Raw genomic sequence first — 17,866 nt, 5'->3', positions numbered from 1 at the left:
GACTTGGAGGTGCTGATTCTCATCCCAGTCGCTTCACACTCGGCTGCGAACCGATCCAGCGAGAGCTGAAGATCCTGGCCAGATGAAGCCATCAGGACCACATCATCTGCAAAAAGCAGAGACCTAATCCTGCAGCCACCAAACCAGATCCCCTCAACGCCTTGACTGCCCCTAGAAATTCTGTCCATAAAAGTTATGAACAGAATCGGTGACAAAGGGCAGCCTTGGCGGAGTCCAACCCTCACTGGAAACGTGTCCGACTTACTGCCGGCAATGCGGACCAAGCTCTGACACTGATCATACAGGGAGCGGACCGCCAAAATCAGACAGTCCGATACCCCATACTCTCTGAGCACTCCCCACAGGACTTCCCGAGGGACACGGTCGAATGCCTTCTCCAAGTCCACAAAACACATGTAGACTGGTTGGGCAAACTCCCATGCACCCTCAAGGACCCTGCCGAGAGTATAGAGCTGGTCCACAGTTCCACGACCAGGACGAAAACCACACTGTTCCTCCTGAATCCGAGGTTCGACTATCCGGCGTAGCCTCGTCTCCAGTACACCTGAATAGACCTTACCGGGAAGGCTGAGGAGTGTGATCCCACGATAGTTAGAACACACCCTCCGGTTCCCCTTCTTAAAGAGAGGAACCACCACCCCGGTCTGCCAATCCAGAGGTACCGCCCCCGATGTCCACGCGATGCTGCAGAGTCTTGTCAACCAAGACAGCCCCACAGCATCCAGAGCCTTAAGGAACTCCGGGCGGATCTCATCCACCCCCGGGGCCTTGCCACCGAGGAGCTTTTTAACTACCTCAGCAACCTCAGCCCCAGAAATAGAAGAGCCCACCACAGATTCCCCAGGCACTGCTTCCTCATAGGAAGACGTGTTGGTGGGATTGAGGAGGTCTTCGAAGTATTCCCTTTACCGAGCCACAACATCCGCAGTCGAGGTCAGCAGAACACCATCCTCACCATACACGGTGTTGATAGTGCACTGCTTCCCCTTCCTGAGGCGGCGGATGGTGGTCCAGAATCGCTTCGAAGCCGTCCGGAAGTCGTTTTCCATGGCCTCCCCGAACTCCTCCCATGTCCGAGTTTTTGCCTCCGCAACCGCTGAAGCTGCACACCGCTTGGCCTGTCGGTACCTGTCCACTGCCTCAGGAGTCCTATGAGCCAAAAGAACCCGATAGGACTCCTTCTTCAGCTTGACGGCATCCCTCACCGCCAGTGTCCACCAACGGGTTCTAGGATTACCGCCACGACAGGCACCAACTACCTTGCGGCCACAGCTCCAATCAGCTGCCTCGACAATAGAGGTGCGGAACATGGTCCACTCGGACTCAATGTCCAGCACCTCCCTCGTGACATGTTCAAAGTTCTTTCGGAGGTGGGAATTGAAACTCTCTCTGACAGGAGACTCTGCCAGACGTTCCCAGCAAACCCTCACAATGCGTTTGGGCCTGCCAGGTCTGTCCAGCATCCTCCCCCACCATCGCAGCCAACTCACCACCAGGTGGTGATCGGTTGAAAGCTCCACCCCTCTCTTCACCCGAGTGTCCAAAACATGAGGCCGCAAATCCGATGACACAACTACAAAGTCGATCATGGAACTGCGGCCTAGGGCGTCCTGGTGCCAAGTGTATAATAAACTGTATTTATATTATTCACATGTGAATAATGCTGTATAATAGACTGTATTTATATTATTCACATGTGAATAATGCTGTATAATAAACTGTATTTATATTATTCACATGTGAATAATGCTGTATAATAGACTGTATTTATATTATTCACATGTGACTAATGCTGTTTTATAGACTGTATTTATATTATTCAAATGTGAATAATTCTGTATAAAACACTGTATATTATTCACATGTGAATAATGCTGTATAATAGACTGTATTTATATTATTCACATGTGACTAATGCTGTATAATAAACTGTATTTATATTATTCACATGTGAATAATGCTGTATAATAGACTGTATTTATATTATTCTCATGTGACTAATGCTGTATAATAGACTGTATTTATATTATTCACATGTGACTAATGCTGTATAATAGACTGTATTTATATTATTCACATGTGAATAATGCTGTATAATGGACAGTAATTATGTTATTCACATTTGAATAATGCTGTATAATAAACTGTATTTATATTATTCACATGTGAATAATGCTGTATAATGGACAGTATTTATGTTATTCACATGTGAATAATGCTGTATAATAGACTGTATTTATATTATTCTCATGTGACTAATGCTGTATAATAGACTGTATTTATATCATTCACATGTGAATAATGCTGTATAATAGACTATTTATGTTATTCTCATGTGACTAATGCTGTATAATAGACCGTATTTATATTATTCACATGTGACTAATGCTGTATAATACTGTATTTATATTATTCACATCTGACTAATTCTGTATAATAAACTGTATTTATATTATTCACATGTTAATAATGCTGAATAATAAACTGTATTTATATTATTCACATGTGAATAATGCTGTATAATAGACTGTATTTATATTATTCACATGTGAATAATGCTGTATAGTAGACTGTTTTTATATTATTCACATGTGAATAATGCTGTATAATGGACAGTATTTATGTTATTCACTTGTGAATAATGCTGTATAGTAGACTGTATTTATATTATTCACATGTGAATAATGCTGTATAATAGACTGTATTTATATTATTCACATGTGACTAATGCTGTATAATAGATTGTATGTATATTATTCACATGTGAATAATGCTGTATAATGGACAGTATTTATGTTATTCACATGTGAATAATGCTGTATAATAGACTGTATTTATATTATTCACATGTGAATAATGCTGTATAGTAGACTGTATTTATATTATTCACATGTGAATAATGCTGTATAATAGACTGTATTTATATTATTCACATGTGAATAATGCTGTATAATAGACTTGTATTTATATTATTCACATGTGAATAATGCTGTATAATAGACTGTATTTATGTTATTCACATGTAAATAATGCTGTATAATAGACTGTATTATATTATTCACATGTGACTAATGCTGTATAATAAACTGTATTTATATTATTCACATGGCTACCCCTGTGGTAAATTTTAAATGTGCTCTATAAATAAAGTTGATTTGATGTGAATAATGCTGTATAATAGACTGCATTTATATTATTCACATGTGAATAATGCTGTATAATAGACTGTATTTATATTATTCACATGTGAATAATGCTGTATAATAGACTGCATTTATATTATTCACATGTGAATAATGCTGTACAATAGACTGTATTTATATTATTCACATGTGAATAATGCTGTATAATAGACTGTATTTATATTATTCACATGTGAATAATGCTGTATAATAGACTGTATTTATATTATTCACATGTGAATAATGCTGTATAATTGACTGTATTTATATTATTCACATGTAAAAAAAAATACCTAAGTGTTTATTGTGAGCGAACTAACTAAAGTACTTTCTATTCTATTGTATTATTGAGAGTGTCAATGGAGGGACAATAAGAATAGCACATCTAAGTAGAGCCTTTTAATGTTCAACATGAGAGCAAATTACAGTAAGAGCTCATTAAAGGAAGTCACTTAATGCAGGCTGGACACACAGGAAAAATGTGGGTATTATACAATAAAAATAATGTGTTTTTTTTACTATTTGTAATTTGATATACAGTAAGTACAGTCAAACATGTCCATAGCGGCCACAAAAATGGAGTGTTATAAATCTTGTATTTTTTTTTACTCCATATAGAGGCCACTAATATCACATTCTGCTGCAATTATACAAAACCCCAACACCAGTGAAGTTGGCACGTTGTGTAAATGGTAAATAAAAACAGATTATAATGATTTGCAAATCATTTTCGACCTATATTCAATTGAATAGACTGTAAAGACAAGATACTTAATGTTCGAACTGGAAAACGTTATTTTTTTTTTCAAATATTAGCTCATATGGAGTTTGATGCCTGCAACATGTTTCAAAAAAGCTGGCACAAGTAGCAAAAAAGACTGAGAGAGTTGATGAATGCTCATCAAACACTTATTTGGAACATCCCAAAGGTGAACGGGCTAATTGGGAACAGGTGGGTGCCATGATTGGGTATGAAAGCAGCTTCCATTCTCAGTCATTCACAAACAAGGATGGGGAAAGGGTCACCACTTTGTGAACAAATGAGTGAGTGAGAAAATTGTCCAGCAATTTAAGAACAACATTTCTCAACGAGCTACTGCAAGGAATTTTGGGATTTCACCATCCACGGTCTGTAATATCATCAAAAGGTTCAGGGAATCTGGAGAAATCACTGCACGTAAGTGATGATATTACGGACCTTCGATCCCTCAGGCGGTACTGCATCATAAAGTGACATCAGTGTGTAAAGGATATCACCACATCAGTAACCGCATATCGTTGCTACATCTGTAAGTGCAAGTTAAAACTCTATTTTGCAAAGAGAAATCCATTTATCAACAACACCCAGAAATGCCGCCGGCTTTACTGGGCCCGAGCTCATCTAAGATGGACTGATACAAAGTGGAAAAGTGTTCTGTGGTCTGACGAGTCCGCATTTCAAATTGTTTTTGGAAACTGTGGACTTCGTGTCCTCCGGACCAAAGAGTAAAAGAACCATCCGGATTGTTGTAGGCGCAAAGTTCAAAAGTCAGCATCTGTGATGGTATGGGGGTGCAATAGTGCCCAAGGCATGGCTAACTTACACATCTGTGAAGGCGCCATTAATGCTGAAAGGTACATACAGGTTTTGGAGCAACATATGTTGCCATCCAAGCAACGTTATCATGGGCGCCCCTGCTTATTTCAGCAAGACAATGCCAAGCCACGTGTTACAACAGCGTGACTTCATAGTGAAAGAGTGTGGGTACTAGACTGGCCTGTTGAACAACTTAAGCTGTACATCAAGCAAGAATGGGAAAGAATTCCCAAAAATGTGTCTCCTCAGTTCCTAAACGTTTACTGAGTGTTGTTAAAAGAAAAGGCCATGTAACACAGTGGTAAAAATGCCCCTGTGCCAACTTTTTTTGCAATGTTTTGCTGCATTAAATTCTAAGTTAATGATTATTTTTCTCAGTTCGAACATTAAATATCTTGTTTTTGCAGTCTATTCTATTGAATATAAGTTAAAAAAGGATTTACAAATCATCGTATTCTGTTTTTAGTTACCATTTAGACAACGTGCCAACTTCACTGGTTTGGGGTTTTGTACACACTTAGATTAGTCATGCAATTAATTTTTAACCCAGTCAGCTCTTCTACCTTCACCGCTGTATGGTCAGTAATCAGATCAATGCACACGTCAGTCAAAGATGAGGGAGGAGACGCCGACTGGTGTGCTCAGGCACTCTGAAATACAGCCTGAAAGAACTTTAAAACTGTTACCAAGGTTTGTGCCAATAAATTACAACATTTAAAAACGTTCCGAGGTGACATTCTGAAACTTAAAATTTCATTTGTGTACAAATACTGGGGTCTTTTCTTAGGCGAATTTTAATTACGGAAGCGAGCAATCACCCGTGACTAGCCATGATTAACCCAAATCCTAAAAAATGCAATTACCATATTTTACGAACTATAAGACGCAACATTTTTACCGCGCTTTGAACCCTGCGGCTTATAAAAAGGTGCAACTAATTTAAGGATTCTTCTTCGCCAACGGCCATAATGTTTTGTATGCAACACATAGTTTCAAATAACACTTTAAATTGTGTTATTGTTTGTGTTATGGCGCCATCTTTTGGATGAGTTTGCTCACTGCAACAAGTGCTGCGTTTTAAAAATGTTTTTCCTGTTTTGTGCCTTGAACCGGAAGTAAAGTCAAAGTTAAAGTCCCAATGATTGTCACACACACACTAGGTGTGGTGAAATTTGTCTTCTGCATTTGACCCATCCCCATGATCACCCCCAGGGAGGTGAGGGGAGCAGTGAGCAGTAGCGTGCGCCGCGCTCGGGAATCATTTGGTGATTTAACCCCCAATTCCAACCCTTGATGCTGAGTGCCAAGCAGAGAGCCAATGAGTCCAATTTTTTGTAATCTTTGGTTTGAACTTACAACCTCCCAGTCTCAGGGCGGACACTCTAACCACAAGGCCACTGAGCTGGTCTAGTATATTTGTCCGTAGCGTTTTTTAGCAACTTTTTTAAGTTTTACAATATAACTAAAACAATTCCTACTTACTAAACCGTCCCATGTGTGATGTCTGTAGGAGTGTTTTCATGCATATTTGTAGATGCTATCTTAATGTAATCAAGCCAGCTTTGTTAGCAATAGCGTAAATGCCAAGAAGTTTCTGAGTGTCTGTGTTAGTATTTTTCACTTACAGTGGCATTCTTTTTGGATTGTTTCAGTTTTGTAAATTCACCAAAACATCACCGTCTGTTTTGCTGATTGGAGCGCTAACTTCCGCAACTAGTGGGTCCATGACGATGACTTCTGTTTTGTTTGATCAGCCGTTTTACTGCCGTGTTACAGGCACCGTTTGGAAACAATTAAGGTGTCAAGACTTGGTCCGGGGTGTGTGCTTTTCCAGGATGCAACGTAAAGTTGGCACGGGCGAGACGGGAATTAAGGTACATGGCGGGTTTTAATATATCAATTTAATATATAAAAAAAAGGGATAAATGAAAGCGCGCACAGTGGCGGATAATAAACTATGAAACCAAAAGACTATAGCAAAAAGTACAAATGAAAAGCACGCACAGTGGCGGAGAATAAACTATGAAAAACAAAAAGATTATAAACATGGAACAAAAACTTACTTGGCTTGGACAAAAAAGGAGCAGCGTGAACATGGACATGAAACAATGGACAGAGCATAAATGTGGTGTGAGGTCGTCAGGCCGAACAACAGAAAATGAATGAACTTAAATACTATGGACATGATTAGTGAAAGCAGGTGCGTGACTCAAAACGTGAAACAGGTGCGTGACGTGACAGGTGAAAACTAATGGTTGCTATGGTGACCAGACAAGGGAGTGAAAAGACAGAAACTAAACAAAACATGACTTAAAACAAAACATGATAATACAGACATGACATAAGGTATGTAAATAAACATTTACAAAATACTTTGTAATGGTCTATATTTTATAGAATATAATAGAATAGAAAGTACTTTATTGATCCCTGGGGGGAATTCAGTTTTATAGTCCGTTCTGGTTAATATATGTAAAAAATATTTATTTATTCTAAAATCTGGTGGGTGTGGCTTAAATACCGGTGTGCTGTGTAGCCCGGAAAATCATCTGTTTTAAAAAATTAATAATTTGACAGCTTTGTTTTTTACATCTTTATTTACAACAATTACATACTGTATGGTACTGATTACAACCAATATGGATATTGATACTTTCCTAAAAATTTACATACCTAGTGGTACCGTTTCAAAAAATGAAGTGGCTCGTCGAGGAAAAACAATTACTGAAAAATGGAGGTATCATTTTTTTTTAATATATATATATAGATATATGGATTCAACTTGACGACCTTAACCTTGACAAAAGCGAACTTTCAAATGCTTGGCAAAGCTGTCTGATAAAATTGATGTTTTGAAAGATTTCACGTTACACTAACAACTCCGTGTTTTCTTCCAAAATTGATTTCCAAGAAAATTGCCTTTGGTAATTTAGCAGACATGTGCTTGTACGTTTCACAAAGTGTTAGCTGGAAGACTTCATCCAAAGGGCAAAAAAGGGCTTCATTAATTGGGAGGTAAGTAACTAAGCAAAGCTCACGGATGCGTTGTGCTTCTACGTCGAGGCTCGAGACTACCCTGATCTAGTCTTAGACTTGGATTGGTCAGATCTAGTCTTATACTTGGACTGGTTCGATCTAGTCTTAGACTTAGATTGGTCCGATCTAGTCTTAGACTTGAATTGATCAGATCTAGTCTTAGACTTGGATTGGTCCGATCTAGTCTTAGACTTAGATTGGTCCGATCTAGTCTGAGACTTGAATTGGTCCGATCTAGTCTTAGACTTAGATTGGTCAGATCTAGTCTTAGACTTAGATTGGTCAGATCTAGTCTTAGACTTAGATGGGTCAGATATAGTCTTAGACTTGGATGGCTCTAATTTGACCCCCTTAACATGCTTCAAAACTCACCATATTTGACACACACATCAGGACTGGCGAAAATTGACATCTAATAAAAAAATAAAAAAACCAAAACTCAAAATTGCGCTCTAGCCCTTTTGTCTGTGCAAAAAGCACAGGCAAAACTGCTTGTCGTAGAGACATGAAACAAAAACCTCTATGTAGGTCTGACTTAGACCTAAATTTCATACATTGACATCCTTCAGCAAAAATCAACAGGAAGTTGGCAATTCCCCCTTCAAAACAAAATGTTAGTAAAAACAGTCACTTTTGCCTCTTTGAGCTGTAATTTGACCCCCTTACTTGCTTCAAAACTCACCAAACTGGACACACACATCAGGACTGGCAAACATTGCGATCTAATAAAAAACCCCACCCCAAAACTCAAAATTGCGCTCCAGCACCCCCTAGGAAGAAAACACAGACACAACTGCTCCTAGGAGGAAAACTCAGACAAAACTGCCTGTAACTTCCAGTAGGAATGTCTTAGAGACATGAAACAAAAACCTCTATGTAGGTCTCACTTCGACCTACATTTCATATATTGACAACCCCCAACAAAAATCAACAGGAAGTTTGCAATTCCCCCTTCAAAACAAAAGTTTTGTAAAAACCGGTCACCTTTTTTCAATCATTATCTCCTCTGAGCGCCTTTGTCGTGTCAGCTTCAAACTAGCACAGGAGAGAGACTGAACCCTTCTGATTAAAAGTTGACCAAAGAGTTTTAATTAATGCTCCGGTTTGGATTTTATGTGCCGTCAAAGTCGGTCCCGTCCATCGCTGCTTGCAGCGTTAATTTGTTATTGTCATTGTAAGTGGGCCTAAACACTTATATTAGAAAATAACCTCATGGAAATGACTGCTGTCATTTGATTATGATAATAAGAGAATGTTGTCTGTCTATCTGTGTTGGCCCTGCGATGAGGTGGGGACTTGTCCAGGGTGTACTCCGACTTCCGCCCGAATGCAGCTGAGATAGGCTCCAGCACCCCCCCGCGACCCCGAAAGGGACAAGCGGTAGAAAATGGATGGATGGATGGAGATTGAACTTGTTATTTAGTCAGGTTTGGGACAGGTGTGCTGCTCGTGTAGCCACAGTGTGCACATCTGATGTTGCTCACATGGGCTCCACTGAATGCTCAGGGAGTTTTTGCGTTTTGCTCACACACTATATGTGACACACACATCTGGACTGGCGAAAATTGACATCTAATAAAAAACCAAACCCCAAAACTCAAAATTGCGCTCTGGCGTCCCCTAGGAAAAAACACAGACAAAACTGCTTGTAACTTCCGGTAAGAATGTCGTAGAGACATGAAACAAAAACCTCTATGTAGGTCTGACTTAGACCTAGATTTCATACATTGACATCCTTTAACAGAAATCAACAGGAAGTTGGCAATTCCCCCTTCAAAACACAATTTTAGTAAAAACAGTCACTTTTGCCTCTTTAAGCTGTAATTTGACCCCGTTAACATGCTTCAAAACTCACCAAACTGGACACACACATCAGGACTGGCAAAAATTGCGATCTAATAAAAAACCCAACCCCAAAACTCAAAATTGCGCTCTAGCACCCCCTAGGAAGAAAACACAGACACAACTGCTCCTCGGAGGAAAACTTGGACAAAACTGCCTGTAACTTCCAGTAGGAATGTCTTAGAGACATGAAACAAAAACCTCTATGTAGGTCTCACTTAGACCTACATTTCATATATTGACAACCCCCAGCAAAAATCAACATGAAGTTTGCAATTCCCCCTTCAAAACAAAAGTTTTCTATAAACCGGTCACCTTTATTCAAGCATTATCTCCTCTGAGCGCCTGTGTCGTGTCAGCTTCAAACTAGCACAGGAGAGAGATTGAACCCTTCTGATTAAAAGTTGAGCAAAGAGTTTTAATTAATGCTCCGGTTTGGATTTTATGTGCCGTCAAAGTCGGTCCCGTCCATCGCTGCTTGCAGTTTTAATTTGTTTATTGTCATTGTAAGTGGGCCTAAACACTTATTTTAGAAAATAACCTCATGGAAATGACTGCTGTCATTTGATTATAATAATAAGAGAATGTTGTCTGTCTATCTGTGTTGGCCCTGCGGTGAGGTGGGGACTTGTCCAGGGTGTACCCCGCCTTCCGCCCGAATGCAGCTGAGATAGGCTCCAGCGACCCCGAAAGGGACAAACGGTAGAAAATGGATGGATGGATGGAGATTGAACTTGTTATATAGTCAGGTTTGGGACAGGTGTGCTGCTGGTGTTTTTGCGTTTGCTCACACACATGAAAAATTAGAGGGAACATTGCTTGTGATAGGTTAGTCGTCATTGCTCGCGACGAGAGGGACGCATGAACCGATGTGCTGACTAACAATGGTCGTTAATGTGGTGTGATCAGGTGTCGTGGATCTGGGAGCCCATTGACGGCCAGCGGGACAACATCGCCGTGTACCATCCAGAATATGGGCAGAGTTTCCCCAACCTGTCCTTCAAAGACCGCGTCGTCTTCCTGCACAACAACCTGGAGAACCCGTCCATCAGGATTTCCAATCTGCGGATGTCCGACGCGGGCCGCTACACCTGCGAGTACGCCACCTACCCGTCCGGGAACGAGCAGGGCACCAGCACCCTCGTCATGCTCGGTGAGTAAACGGCTGCGGCGTGGCTAAAAAGAATGTGGTTTTAGGTGCTCCTGTGCGGTCCAGGCATCGCTCAGGATTAGAAAAGACGGAGCGGAGTAATATTTGAGCATTACGGCAGAGGAGAGACGTGATTCAAACAGGTTCTGAAGAGCTGTTGCGCTTCATCAGCCTTGACGGGCGCCTCCCGAGCCGTCTGCTTATCACCGCTCTCAGCTGAAGAGCGCCCCATCGGGCCCAAAGCCCGAGACGAAGCAATTTGCAGCTGATTCCCTTAGAGGATTCAGGCGCCGGTCCGATGCCGAGCATAGGATGACTTTCAGACACGACGGCGCATTTATCAGCCTTTCTTCAAGTCTTCCACTAGCCTTTCAACGAACTTTGCTTTGCAACACAATGAAGTTGTTATTGAACAAGGGGACGGACCCGCCGTCACATTTTTGCACATTTTAATGGAGCAGTGACCAAAAAAAAAAAAAAATACGATTCATAAAGGTCACTATGAATTCATCAAAAGAGTGTAATTAATTTTTAAAGCAGATTAGGGCTGTTGAAATGTCTCTTTTTATTGAGATATGGTGGATTTACATGGTTTGTTAACCAAAAAGTTTGTTTTATGAAGCAAAGTCCATATTTTAGTAAAATAATCATAACAAAAGGGTAAATGGATCAACATATAGCGGTGTAGCTCGGTTGGTAGAGTGGCCGTGCCAGCAACTTGAGGGTTCCAGGTTCGATCCCCGCTTCCGCCATCCTAGTCACTGCTGTTGTGTCCTTGGGCAAGACACTTTACCCACCTTCTCCCAGTGCCACCCACACTGCTTTAAATTTAACTTAGATATTGGGTTTCACTATGTAAAAGCGCTTCGAGTCACTAGAGAAAAGTGCTATATAAATATACTTCACTTCACTTCACTTCACTTTAATCTCTTTACAGCAGGGTTGTCGAAACTAATTCCACTGAGGGCCGAACACTGAAAAATCAAGGCATGGCAAGGCCATTTTGATATCTTTAATCTTCAAAACCAATACAATATATAGAATTTTTTTTATAAAAATGTAGAAACAAGTCATATATATATATATATATATGACTTGTTTCTACATTTTTATAAAAAAATCTATATATTTTATTTTTATGTATATATATAATATATATATATATATGTATGTATGTATGTATGTACAGTATATATATATATATATATATATATATATATATATATATATATATATATATATATGCATATGTGTGTATATATATATATATATGTATATATATAATATATATATATATATAATATATATATATGCATATATGTATATATATATATGTATGTACAGTATATATATATATGCATATAAATATATATATATATATATGCATATATATATATATATATATATATATATATGCATATGTATATATATATATATGTATATATATGCATATGTATATATATATATATATGCTTATATATATATATATATATATATATTTATATGCATATATATATATATATATACTCTATATATATATATATACATATGCATATATATACATATATATATATACATATGCACATATATATATATATATATATATATATACTGTACATACATATATATATATGCATATATGTATATATATGTATATATGTATGTACAGTATATATATATATATATATGCATATATGTATATATATATATATGTATGTACAGTATATATATATATATATATATATATATATATATATATATATATATATATATATATATATATATATATATACACTTAGACAAACTTTAATGATCGACAAGGGAAATTGTTCCACACAGTAGCTTAGTTACAAAGGATGGAAAGGGTAAGGGTGGAAAGGATAATGCAAGGCAAGGCAAGGCAACTTTATTTGTATAGCACTTTTCATACACAAGTTAGACTCAAAGTGCTTCACAGACAACAAAGTGAAATGAAAGAAAATAAAAGCAAAATTAAAATGCAGACAATAAAAATAAAAACAGTGCAGAGGTTAAAAGTTAAAAGATTAAAAGATTTAGCTGAAAGCTAAGGCAAACATACAAGTTTTCAGTCAAGTTTTAAAAGTAGTCAGAGTTGGGGAAAGTCTGACATCTTCAGGAAGTTTATTCCAGCTATTTGTTGCATAGTGACTGAATGATGCTCTCCCTCGATTTGAGTTTACTCTGGGAACCGCTAACAGGTTGGTCTCAGAAGATCTTAGTGATCCAGAGGGCTTATATAGTGGGAGCATATCAGTGATATACTTCGGCCCTAGACCATGTAGTGATTTATATGTGAGCAGGAGGATTTTGAAATCAATTCTCTGATGTACAGGGAGCCAATGTAATGATTTAAGAATTGGTGTAATGTGCTCACATTTTTTGGTCTTTGTTAGAACTCTAGCAGCAGCGTTCTGAACAAGCTGTAGCTGCCTGACAGTTTTTTGGGGAAGACCTACTAGGAGACCATTACAATAGTCTAGCCTACTTGTAATAAAGGCAGGTACAAGTTTTTCTAAGTCTTGAGCTGACATGAGCCCTCTAAGTCTTGTTACATTTTTGAGGTGATAGTAGGCCGATTTTGTTACTGATTTGATTTGACTGTGTAAACCAAAAACAATTATCTCAGTTTTATCTTCATTTAGTTGTAGGAAATGTTGGCACATCCAGTGTTTGACTTGCTCAATGCACTGGCACAGAAGATCTATGGGGCGATAGTCATTTGGTGATAGCGCTACATAGATTTGGGTGTCATCGGCATAGCAATGATGATCAATGTTATTATTTTTGCATGATTTGTCCTAGTGATGCATGCTTGGTTATGCTTTAAAGTCATACTCAACAACGACTTTTTACTGTCAACTGAGTTTTGTTTTTTAATGTTTTCTGCTGGTGGTGTGCCTCCGGATTTGTTCAATGCAAAAAATGTGCCTCGGCTCAAAAAAGGTTGAAGAACACCGCATTAGATCAACTTCAGATCTATTTATTATGTAAACACATTTGTTTTATTTGTTATATAAATGTAATATTTGATGCATAGTAAATGGAGCCTTCAGTAGGTCAATAATTCATATAACAACATTGATTTTGATTCATTATTTCTCGCTCAGACCAAGCTGCGCTTCATTTAGTCCTCGCCTCACCCGGAATCTGTCCAGCAAGGCGGAGCTTTAAAAAATGTGTGTGTAGTTACCCATGATGTTGTCGTTTATTGGCAAATAGGACTATAGAGCACATATATTAGCCGCACCCACTAAATAATAGGGGACATTTTTTGCCATATATTAGCCGCACCGCATATATATACGTTGCAAAATGAATAATTTACACAGAAAGATAAATGTTTGTTATTACTCCTACAGACATCACACATGGGACAAATTAGTAAGTATAAAGAGTTTTAGATATATTGTAAAACTTACAAACGTGGCTCGGAGTGATAAATGGAGTATCCGTAAGAGTAGAAACGCTATTGACGGCTAGAAGACTGAACAGCATTCCGGTTGGGGGAAGAAAAAAAAAAAAGAAAAAAAGTACTTGTGGGAGTGAGCAAACTCATCCAAAAGATGGCGCCATAGCACAAACAATAAATATGCTTTGTTTTTGTTTTCCTGAAAAGTTTTTTTTATGGCCCCAGCCAAGAAAAAGCCATAAATTAGCCGCACCGTCTCACAAGCCGCAGGGCTCAAAGTGTATGAAAAAAGTAGCGGCTTATATAGTTCGTAATTTACAGGAATAGCATTGTCCTTATACAACTCGTAATTAATATTGATAATAATTTACTCAGAAAGATAAATGTTTGTTTATACTCCTACAGACATCACACATGGAACGAATTAGTAAGTATAAAGAGTTTTAGTTATATTGTAAAACTTACAAACGTGGCTTGGAGTGATATAGTTCGTAATTTACAGGAATATCATTGACTATATATAACTCGTAATTAATATTGATTAATTGCAGAAAAACAATTTTTTTATCATTACTTAGTGTACCTTAGACAGATAATTTTAAAGTTTTTAATACTCTCAACTATTGGCCGATTTTCTTGAAAACGTAAATTATCGCTATTGCCGATTATTGCCTTTCAGTGCCGATCACAACTATTGATAACCTATGGTTAATATTGTTTTCAATTTTAGTCCCCCTAATAGTGTGTTTCCTCCGTAAGTTAATAATAATCACCTCCTTTACGGCAAATAAACTACTATATTTCTTAGCGTCTTAAAGGGGCTTTTATTATGTAAAACCAACTTTTCTTACCTATTGGTACCTGCTGTTGTGTACTTGGGATCTGCATAAGTCCCGAAAATTCGAAATCAAACCGTGGAGGCATTGCGGCGATATTTATAAAATAATCTTGCCTTCCTTCATACTTCTCGCAAACGAGCCGTTTGAAATGTGCACAACTGGTGACATCACAAATTGGGGAACCGTTAGCGGATTATCCTTACGTGCATCCGTCGTCCGACAAACTTTATTTTTTGCTGTCCTCTTGGTGAGGGGCAGACTGGCTCGTATATGCACATGCGTCCTGCGCTGTTGCCATTTCTAATACAAAGTAGTGCATACTTCTCACTTACAGTATATCCGTCAGTAGACTCGCTATGGAAGCGCTAAAAACTACAACAAAGTGGACGGGAAGAAAACGCCGACCAAGTGGGGGCACGTAAATGAGACCGCCCACAAAACGGCGCATCCTTAAAAGACGGTCAGAAAGCGGCTTGAAGATAGTCTGCAAAACAGAATTTATGCAACACTTTGAGCAAAGAACCACCATTACATGTTATATAGACAAGTGTTTTTCAGCCTTTTTTGAGCCAAGGCACAAAATACGGAGGCACACAACCAGCAGAAAAGGTTAAAAAATTACACTTATTTTGAGTTTTTTTGTTGTTTCCTGTGTGTAGTGCTTTAGTTCCTGTCTTGCGCTGTTATTTTGGTGACCCTTCCTGTTTTGTTGGTGTTCTCCTGTAGCAGCTTCACGCCTTCCTTTGAGTGCTATTGCCCGCACCTGCTTTGTTTTCGCAATCAAGACTATTTAAGTTGCACATATGCTATCCTTTATGGGGACATTGTTGATTGTCATGTCATGTACGGATGTGCTTTGTGGACGCCGTCTTTGCTCCACACGCTGTAAGTTTTTGCTGTCGTCCAGCATTCTGTTTTTGTTGACTTTGTAGCCAGTTCAGTTTTACTTTTGTTTTGCATAGACATCCCTATGCTTCAGTGCCTTTTCCTAGCGGGACTTGCCTTTTGTTAATTTTTGGTTTAAGCGTTACATACCTTTTTACCTGCACGCTGTCTCCCGCTGTGCTCTGCATATTGGGATCACGACAAACCATCCTCGACGCGTTCCGACTTCTACAAAGCAATGAACTACCTGCTGCCGCCTACTGATATGGAGTACTACAAGATTACCCTGCCAAGCTCTACACAGCACAGGCACTAGACAACGGCACATTATGATTATTGATTTGCAGAAAATATTTTTTGGACCAATTAGGTGAAGTTGCATAATTTCCCACGGCACACCAGAAAATATCTCACGGCACAGTGGTTGAAAATCACTGATGTAGACCACAAGGAAGTGTTTTACATGTGAAAAAAAAATCTTTAAGTATAATTATCGTCCAAAAATATTTTTTTAAATCAGATTAATCACACTTTTGAATTGTGATTCAATATTATTAATCACGGTAAACTACTCGCTGGCAGAAGTTTAGATAACTTTAAAAAATACCCCAACATTTTGACACAAATGCAATTTTATTCTCAATGTCGTACACATTTCTTTCCAAAAAATTCACATAATTTATTTGCTCAGAAGTTAGTAACAATATTATCTAAAATGTCACAGAGCAGGGGTGTACATATATATATATATATATATATATATATATATATATATATATATATATATATATATATATATGTTTATTTGTGTGTATATATATATGTGTATATGTATGTGTGTGTGTATATATATATATATATGTACACACAGTATATTTATACAGTATATATATATATACAGTATGTATGTATATACAGTATATATATACACACAATATATATATATATATATATATATATATACAGTGTATATATACAGTATATATATATATATATATACAGTGTATATATACAGTACATATATATATATATATATATATATATATATATATGTATATCCCTCAATCATCAGGAGATGATTGAGGGAACCCCTCATGAAACAGGCCTGTAGAGATGAAGTAGTCTTGTGATTTTTTCCCCCCACACATATATATATATATATATATATATATATATATATATATATATATATATATATATATATATATATATATATATATATATATATATATATATATATATGTATATGTGTGTGGGTGTATATATATATGTGTATATGTATATAAGTATATATATATATATATATATATATTGTATATATTTATATATATATATATATATATATATATATATATATATATATATATATTGTATATATTTATGTATGTGTATATATTTATGTATGTGTATATATGTATATGACCTTTGAGGGCCACCATGATTGCAATGTGGACCCTCAATAAAATGAGTTTGACACCCCTCGCTAACTGTGTGTAGTGTAGCATGTTAAGGTGTTCCTCATCCTCCAGTGATAATGGTACTTGTAAGAAACTTAGTTTATTTGGAGGCGAGCTTTAAAAGCAGCTGTGTAAGGATGTTAGCTTCCAGCTCGTTGAGGATGCGTTCATACGTGTCATCAACATGCGACAACAATAGTATTGAAAGCTCTTTCGTCGACCAAGTGTTTGTCATGTATCACTCCGTTGTCCCTATTGCGCAATCCTGGTAAGAACCGAGCAGGACGGTCACGTATGACGCTTGTTACGATGCTAAAGCTGTTAAGGTGCACCTGTTAGCGCGAGCTTGAACGCACCACTGGGGCCGTTAGCGCCCCAGCTCAGAGCCGCAACATCTGGAGAAGATTCCTGAAGACGGCGTCGTCTTAAAAACCGGAGGATGTGTGAG

The 17,866-nt window shown here is 37.8% G+C and overlaps 1 protein-coding gene across 2 annotated transcripts in view; it reads left to right on the top strand.

Annotated features, from left to right (window-relative positions):
* Nucleotides 1–17,866, top strand: part of pvrl2l (PVR cell adhesion molecule related 2 like) — a 575,165-nt gene that overhangs the window by 250,388 nt on the left and 306,911 nt on the right. For both annotated transcript variants that reach the window (XM_061930916.1, XM_072912528.1), the window contains exon 3: nt 10,567–10,810. In XM_061930916.1, coding sequence (XP_061786900.1) covers nt 10,567–10,810 — 244 coding nt within the window. The remainder of the gene's footprint in view (nt 1–10,566; nt 10,811–17,866) is intronic.

The sequence above is a fragment of the Nerophis lumbriciformis genome, linkage group LG37 (genome assembly GCF_033978685.3).
Source record: "Nerophis lumbriciformis linkage group LG37, RoL_Nlum_v2.1, whole genome shotgun sequence".
In the NCBI taxonomy this organism is placed as follows: Eukaryota; Metazoa; Chordata; class Actinopteri; order Syngnathiformes; family Syngnathidae; genus Nerophis; species Nerophis lumbriciformis.
This window is presented reverse-complemented; position numbering and strand designations above follow the sequence as displayed.